General features: G+C 41.3%; 1 protein-coding gene across 1 annotated transcript; it reads right to left on the minus strand.

The window, feature by feature from the left end:
• Positions 1 to 2070: 2070 nt before the first annotated feature.
• On the minus strand, positions 2071 to 8944 carry LOC116618958 (cylicin-2). The gene is made up of 6 exons (XM_048725340.1): positions 8553 to 8944; positions 8405 to 8475; positions 6114 to 6174; positions 4247 to 4997; positions 3997 to 4159; positions 2071 to 3174 (listed from the first exon to the last, which is right to left on the minus strand). The coding sequence occupies exons 1-6, from the start codon at positions 8626 to 8628 to the stop codon at positions 3094 to 3096; spliced, it is 1203 nt and encodes a 400-aa protein (XP_048581297.1). The 5' UTR covers positions 8629 to 8944; the 3' UTR covers positions 2071 to 3093.

Consider the following 8944-nt stretch of genomic DNA (forward strand, 5'->3'; position numbering starts at 1 on the left):
TATATCTACAACTGTGTCAAGAGCTGACATGAGAAGGGGAGAGGATGTTGCTATAAAAATGATTACATGTCGTATATTGGGTACTGGTAGCCAATGTCGAAAGCATGATTAGCTTTTAATCGTTCGGAAAAAATGCTTGTACATTTGTGGTTTTGAATGCAAGGTGTTCCTATATGAACAGAGACAAAACAGTGCAAAAAAGAGAAATCAGAAATAAGGAATGAATGTGTCAACTCTGGAAATATTACGCAAAAACGGATTAAAAAAGAATGAAGGGGACGACTTAAAAAGGGAAAATAGATAAAAAGAATGAAGAGGGAGACGAATATTACAACAAAGGGATGGCAGATAAGACCCACGCATCGTGCGTACGTTCTTTATCTGATCCCTCCTTCAGTTATCGCATTCTCTAAGTAAACTTGCGTTACCTGGCAGCCCATCGAAGGTATGGGAACTCAATTACCGCCACTTTAAAAAAAAATTAAACAAATATAAACGAAACCAGCAATTGTTAGAAACGAAAAAGGAACATAATTATATTCAATTTACGCGAGACTTAACAGATGATAATAAAATTTTTAGGAGGTAATATGAAGGCAGTACGATTGTTCTTTTGAAATTGGATATCAAACAGAAACAACTAGAATAAAGATGATAAAAAACGTGAAAGAGCTGGATTGTCCCCTATAGTTGGGGGTCGTGGTTTATACTCTTTCATAGCAGTTGCAATATGTTATTTTTATCATTTTGTTCTACTTGAGTGGAACATTTTGTGCCATTTTAAATAAGAGGAAACAGATAGGTGCCGAGATATAGCTAAGATAAAACAGCTGTTTCATCTCAGTTAGTTGGGTTGTGATATCATCGTACAAGCACGTGCAGAAGAAACTCATTTTCACAAATTTTCATATAAATAATGGTCTCTTGTTTTCACCAATTAGCCACAAATTTGTAAAGATATAATCAGTTATCATCTCGGCTAGGCTATATCTACCTTTTGTATACACTAAGGTTGGTAAATGGCTTATATTTTTGTTTTTGAGTAGTAACTGAAACACTGGTGCCTCCGACTGAGACATGAACAATCTTGACCCGAACCTGCCTAACTTTTCCATCTAACACACGTCAACCTAGTAATTATTTCTTAATAACCCTTAAAATGAAAGAAGACAGATTGAGCAAGATCTAATATCTCAAGCCATCTTCATTATCGTGTTCATCAGTGGGGGAGGTACCTCATTAGAAAAAATTTTTTTTTCTCATTACACAAGACAGAAAGAAGACTGCATGCCCCATGTTCTTACATGATGATTTCCCACAAAGTCTAAAGATTATAACAGAGGTAAATATATTTAACAAATACATCTCTTTTTATTCGAAATGCGCGACTGTTGTTCATGACACGTGACACTCTGTGACGTCTTTTATGCATCTATTAGAGGAAAGACGCACACAAAATTAGATTTGCTTTATACAACAATGAAAATGTTTTTTCACTTGGACGTAAGCGCAAGCGCAGGGCACGTAATTTTCCAATTCTCACTGGAACGCAAGCGCAAGAGCGTAAGAGTAAGCGCAAGAGAACGCAACTGCTTGATTTTCTTGCGCTTATGTTTGACCGATTCTCACTTGTGTTGCGCTTCCGTTTGCGCTTACGCTTGCGTTCTAGTGAGAACCAGCCTTTACGTTACAATCTAGTTTTGGTGAGCGCGCATGCGCATGTTGACACTAAGCGTTAGTGTGCCCTGTAATAACACATGGGCTACCATATTCGGAAGAACATCCCTTCCTACCGGAATGTCCAAAACTAGATTGTAACGTAAAGGCTGGTTCTCATTACTGGTGCCTCCGGACATATTAAAGAAAATTGAGTACGACTGCGATCTAGGACGAAATCCCTAGGAGAAAATTGTCAGCAAAACAGACAGAGCTATAGCAGACCTTGAAATACAGAAACTATGGAGGCACAGTCACGCCCATGGTCATTTTCATTCGTGTGGTGATAGGGGGTGGGGTGATCCGACATAAGTGTTGGATATTTTTGTGTCCCCTTCCAAAACAAAACGACTGTTTTATTGACACAAATACCTTTATTAAGTAATATGCATGAGTACATTCATAGTGAAAATAATCACAATGTTGCATTTCTATTTCAAAATTGTACATTTATGTATTTCGTGGACACATAGCTGTGCTCTGGGAACATATAAATCAATTCAGTGCATATGCATGCACTCCATATAAGAATTTTATAATTTTGATTGGTTAAGGTAACGGGTAACAAAGCGATGAACACAGAATGCCATGCTTTTAGCACAGTTGCCTACCCATCCCCTCTTAATCATTTTCCCCCACCCCTTCCCCCTTCCTTCGCCTTATTATCATGCAACCAAATCACAGAAAAATCTACTATACAGCATGCATCCCTATTTGGATGCACGAATTAATTTATCTGGGTGCACATCCTATATATTTGACAGTTGTGCGGTAGTCAGAGATGCCAGATTTGAAGCCTATTAGTGTGAAAGTAAATAATATCAACAAGGCCCAAATCATTTCCCCACAGGAGATTGATTACTTATTGCTTTCGTCATTAAAGGCTTTTCAAGTTTTTCCAAAGGCTGAAAATATGCCACAGTACTAATAGCCGAATAAGAATAGACACATGATTTGACTCACCCTTTCAATCAAACAATGAATCATGGGTAGAGCGAGAAGGCTTCTATAACTAAATCAGTTCGTACTCAAAATGCACATGCTAGAACACGCTCCGCGCACGTTCGTTCACGATCGGTGCAAGTTCGTACTCGATCGGAGTATGTTTGTACTCAATCGGTACACGATCGTGCTTAGTCGGAGCACATTCGTACGTTAGTCTATCCGGTGCGAATACAGTCACGTCTTTTAAGACGTGACTTAAAAGTGTTTGGGACAAATTATTTATGGGCTTATGAAATCAACAAAATGAAGAATGGTTAATAACTATGACTTTAAATCAAGTCATAGCCGATGCCCTACTTGGGCTAAATCAGATACACTACCCTCGGTTTAGCATGTTATTCTATGGCTCGTAGCGCGTAATCTGGCTCGTGCTCAGGACTCGGTACCATCTGACTCCTGGGCCACCGATTCATTGATGTCTTCGGAGACACGCTGTACATCCCAAGTTTCTTCCTGCAATGTTGAAATAAACGTATCAGGAATGCTGTCATGCTGCCCCCAAGCACGCCTAAACTTTGCCTTTTGTTTTCGTTATAGCCTCTCCACTAAAACGAGCTAAAGAAAATTAAAACCTTTGCAAAAAAAAAGCCAGATCCCCTCTTTCGGAGCATGCGCTCTACGTACCCAAAATCTAATTTAGGGCCGTAGCAGGGGGTGGGGCACTGGGAGCACCCCACCCCCCAATGAATTTTAAAAATATATGAAAAAAGCCAGAAGGGGTGTGACTGTACCACAACTATCTTCTTAATATTTTTTGTATTGTACCCACCCCCCACTCCCACAGTCTTCGTATGGTCTCTGTATTGTACCCACTCAATATTTCGTAGTCTGCTACAGGACTGCAATTGCGACCTATCCTATCGGAGCTTGGACAAGCTAACAGTAGCTGAAGAAAACTGGAAACTTAAAAAGGAAAAATTTATTCATTTCTAAGCTCACTAGTCCCAAAGCCTCTGGTAAAGCCTTGGAGAGGTGTGAAGAGTTTCAAAATCTCTAATTTCCTAGAATCGGAAAAAGGACTAAAGTGTACGGCGACTAAGTTTGTCTTTACGTGCGTTCCCAGATTTGGCTGAGGAGGGGGGGGGGGGATACGCAGTCATAAGTATTACATGGAAAAAGCATCTTATGTAAAGATTCCTTCATAAGAAATTACCCATTTTTTGGCCTTCAAGGGGGGTGACGCGCGCACCCTGCGCACCCCCCATGTGTACGCGCTTGAATGGGCCATTTTCAGGCTCTCTTGGAATTTCTAAGAAGATTCCAAGACCAAGCTACCTTTCGAGACGTTGTCGCTGAATTCCTCTTGTCGTGTTGCCTTTTAGAGAAATATTCGCGTAATTCTTTGAGCAATTCAACTTGAGCATCATCCTCAGTGTCTTCATAATTTTCACGTCGTCTTTCCCAGTAATTAGAGGGTTCATCTTCAGTGGTCTCTTCACTGAAATATAAAAGGTAGATTTGTACAAACAAACGCAGCCGGACGGAGGGACAAACAGGCGACGGAAGGACGGACAAAAATACTTACCGTTTGCCGCCGTAGACGAATCGTTTGCCTCCATAGACAAACCTCTTGTTGTCTACATCTTCTTTCTCCTCTGTGTTCGCCGCTCTTTTACCACCGTAAACGAACCGTTTTCCACCATAAACAAAACGTTTTTCACTGTCTTCTACATCTTCGCTGTTTGTTGTTCTTTTGCCCCCGTAAACGAATCGTTTTCCTCCATAAACAAACCGTTTGTTGTTCTCATTCTCGCCTTCATTGTCCGTTGTTTTTTTGCCTCCGTAAACAAACCGCTTTCTACCGTAAACGAATCGTTTTCCTCCATAAACAAACCGTTTGTTGTTCTCATTTTCGCCTTCATTGTCCGTTGTTTTTTTGCCTCCGTAAACAAACCGCTTTCTACCGTAAACGAATCGTTTTCCTCCATAAACAAACCGTTTGTTGTTCTCATTTTCGCCTTCATTGTCCGTTGTTTTTTTGCCTCCGTAAACAAATCGTTTTCTGCCGTAGACGAACCGTTTCCCACCGTAGACGAACCGTTTATTATCCTCCTTCTCGCCTTGATTGTCCGTTGTTCTTTTGCCTCCGTAAACGAACCGTTTACCGGCGCCATACACAAATCGTTTGTTGTGCCCAATTTCACCTTCACTGTCGACTTTTCTTTTACCTCCGTATTGTCCGTAAACAAACCGTCTGGCTAACTCATTGTCTTCCACGGCTATTTGAGTTTCTTGAGGGTTGTTTTCTGCGTCATTACTTTTGTTGGCGGATCCAGCTATAGACAAACCAAGAAAATAAGTTTGTTTTTATCAGATAACACTAGTTCTCTATATGCACACAAATAACGATTCTGATAGAAATTAACGTTTTAAAATAAAGATAGTTTTAAAACTTCTTGGAATATCCTAGTGCCCGTGATCAAACATTTTCGAGGACGAGTAACGAGTAGTTGCGCGCGGGCTCTGTGTGGCATCGCACGCCTGAGAAAAACTAGCAGCAGTTCGACCTACATGACTACTTCGAGAGGATAGACGGATAAGTCTCCATATATTATAATCGCAGGTCCTGCCTGTGCACAGGCGGAAATAATAAAAGGGACTTGTCACTGTCAGAGTGCTACTCGTATGAGCCATCCGAAGCCCCATCACCCCCCCCCCCCCCCCCCCATCAAAAGAATCCCTCTGACAGACTTAGGAGCCTATATACAGAATACACTAGGTCAAACATTGAAACTGACACCCACAGGCATAGATAACATATCAAAAGTCTGAAATATAGCGATTCTAGGAAAGAACCGAGGGGGTACGCGCGACCATTACGCCCAGGCCCCTATACCTACCCCTACCTACGACAACTTAACCCCCAACCTACCCTAGCTACACCAGCTCCACCCCCTACCTTACGTCCACCCCAAAGGTAACTACGCCCAGCCATCCCCCTACTTACTAACTCCTAGTTACACCATCCACACCCCCTCCTTACCCACTCCTAGTTACGCCATCCACACCCCCTCCTTACCCACTCCTAGTTACGCCATCCACACCCCCTCCTTACCCACTCCTAGTTACACCATCCACACCCCCTCCTTACCCACTCCTAGTTACACCATCCACACCCCCTCCTTACCCACTCCTAGTTACGCCATCCACACCCCCTCCCATAAGCCCTCCTCTAGCTTCGCCCACTCCCTATACCCCCACCTAGCTACACCAGCCCCCCCCCCCCCCCCCCACACACACACACACACACACACCACCACCATTACGACCACCCCTAGCTACGCTTCTGAAACTAAATCTTCTGTTGGACAGTATGCTTTTGCGAGTAATCGGCACTCTCGCGTGAGTATCTCTGCATGCTCTCTACACACACACGTGCCATTATCATTTACCTTTATATTCATTCTCTAGTTGATTAATGGTTTCCTCAGTGACGCCACCAGCAGACTCATCCTAAGAAAAAGCAAAAACATCGTCAATACCGAATATGTCGATTAAGGTATGGATGCGACGATAAAATTTTGAAAAAAAAAAACTAAAAAAAACAACAACAAATCTTTGGTTAAAGATTTCATTAAGTCCGCGGATATAAAATGCGGCCGCAATTTAAGCTACACTACGGACTTAAAAGAGAAGGACACAAGTAAACAGACAAGGAAAACACCTCGCCCCCCTCCCCCCCCCCCCCCCCCCCCCCCCGTATCCCTCATCCCAGTCATAAATGTCAAGTTGGCAGAGTACTAAAAAGTGTGACAGGCAGTGGGTGTGGTACTGCGGATATGCTGCGCGGGCTTCACTTTGCGCCACATGCATTTTTATTTCACGGAAATGATGGTTGAAATTTGAGGTGGGTGCATGGTGAAAGGCGGTGGTAGAGGAAAAAGGGCCCATGTTTGTTAGGTGTATTTTATTGCTAGTGACGCTATGCGCCTTTCTTTTTCTTCTCCGGTGTGTTCGCGATGTTCGTTGTCGTTCAAAGGTATGAAAGGTGGAACAGAATAAATATTTCTACGATATCAATTAATGCTGGGTAAGTTATATTTTTCAAAATGATGGGAGTTCTAAACATTCAAAACAAAAACAAAACAACAGTGTCACGCAAGTCGGATTCACGGACTTTAAGTGAAGTTAAGTCAATAAAGCAAGGCGATAAAGCTATCATTTTTGTGGAAAACCTGGCATAAAAAGGCACTTTGAATGATAATAGAAAGTTACTAAAACATTTTCAATGCGGAATTGGGTGACAAAGCAAGCAATTCAACTAGATTTTTTGGCAGTTTAATCACGATTACAAAAGGTACGCCTCCGCGAAAAAATAATAAAAAAGTTCATATTTTGGTGAAAAGTTAAAGGGACCTTACTGTTTTATAGAAGACTGCGCGTGCCCTAACAGAATTGTCTCCCGCCGACCCGTGTTCCTGCCTGCATGGCGGCGTCACGTTGTCAACACAGCGTGACACACGATACGAGATATCCCTTCTGCCCAAAAATGACCTTGTTGTCATCGGTTACTAATCTTGTTCAAACTTTTGGCGCGCAAAACACAACAAAGTTTAACGAAGGTTTTTGATTTTCGCTTAGCTTCTTCGCCGAATCCCTTGAATGAAAGGTTGCAATAATAAAAAGGTTTAAAGATTAAAATTACCATCGTCGTCAAAGTATAGAATTGTTATATCATTAGAAAGCGTTTGAACAAAAAGCAGAGGACCCGACAATTAAGCATTGGGTTTGTCTTTCATAATAAAGAGTAGTAACGCAATTTAAAAAGAACAATAAAAATTGCGGGATCAATTTCGAGGTTCTTTCTGCGAGGGTCGGTAAACGATAATAGCTTTTTACGCCTCATTGATTTTTGTATTGTTCAGATAAAAATAATGAAAAACCACTACAAGATGGCCAAGGTACACAACATCAGCTTAAGCTTTATCCCATTGCTTCGTTATTCTTCATTTTAAGTTTATTTTATCTTGTTGACATGTCTGATCAGCTCCCGTTCGAGTGGGTCGAGTGGGAGTTTATTTGGGCAGCTATCTGACACTCAGTGGGGTATCAAGATTTGAAATGCCAACGAACTTTTCTACAAAGCTTAAAAATACAACTCCAGTATGCGCAATTACTAAAAATTCTGACAGAGAATTGCCTGCAGTCAAAAGGGATGCAATAAACAAATGCCCCATGTATAGGTATTCAGATATAATTACCTTCTGATTTCCAGAATTCTAACCCCCTATCCAAAGTCCGGCTAATCCTAATCCTAATGGGAACTTTTGGGTTGGAACTGTAACCGCATTTTCAGAGAATGGATTGATGGAAACGCTCAAACACAAATAACGTATCGGCGCTGCATAATCTAGCTGGCAAAAGAGCAAATTGGAGTAATACCTTTAGATTTGCTAAGCAAACAAAACCCAAGCGGGACGCAAACGGTCAACGGCCTCTCAACCCCCCCACACAATCTCAGTTCAAATAATTCCCCGATTTTTAACGATTTCTTCTCCGTTCCAAGCTAACAGAAATCGAACACAACACAAATCTAAATGAATTCAATTTTGACATTTCTGCGCTATTTGTGTACACATTCCTATATTCCAGGCAAAGAATGAATTTACAGTGCTTTTGTTTGAAGCAGTCAAATTAACGTTTGGACTTACTGCAAATGTATAAAAGCTTACTTAGACCTTACCGGGAACTCGCTCCTAGATTCAATCTTGGGACGGTTTTCAATTTTGTCCGTTTCAGCAGGAAACTTGAAAACTGAAAATTTGAATTTATAATAAATTTTCCTTGCTTAAAAAAACAGACTCCTGAAATAACGATCAAATAAAACTTACCTGGTTTCGCGAGAGAAAGTTTAGTCGCGGCTGTTAAGATTATCAGGAAAATAAAAACTTGCTTGCAGCCAATCATGTTTGTACCGTTTTTCACTGGGCCCGCAGAGGAACTGAGTTTCGATTTGTTATTTCCTTGATTATATAAACCCGTATAAGGTGATGACAGCTATTTTAGTTTGTCAGTCTAGTGTAACACGACCCACAGAACGCTAAACAGACTTGGAAAATGTCAGGAATGTTACCGTTAAATGTTTTCACCTCTATCTCAGAGCCAGCCCAAAAATCAAAAAGCGATTAAAACTGCACGCTTATAATAATCGGTCCAATAGTGTTTCCATAACAACCGATAAGGTGCTTTCTCAGCGCGTACTTCATGCCGTGGGAGAGTTGTT

Source organism: Nematostella vectensis, chromosome 3 (assembly GCF_932526225.1).
Source record: "Nematostella vectensis chromosome 3, jaNemVect1.1, whole genome shotgun sequence".
Lineage (NCBI taxonomy): Eukaryota > Metazoa > Cnidaria > Anthozoa > Actiniaria > Edwardsiidae > Nematostella > Nematostella vectensis.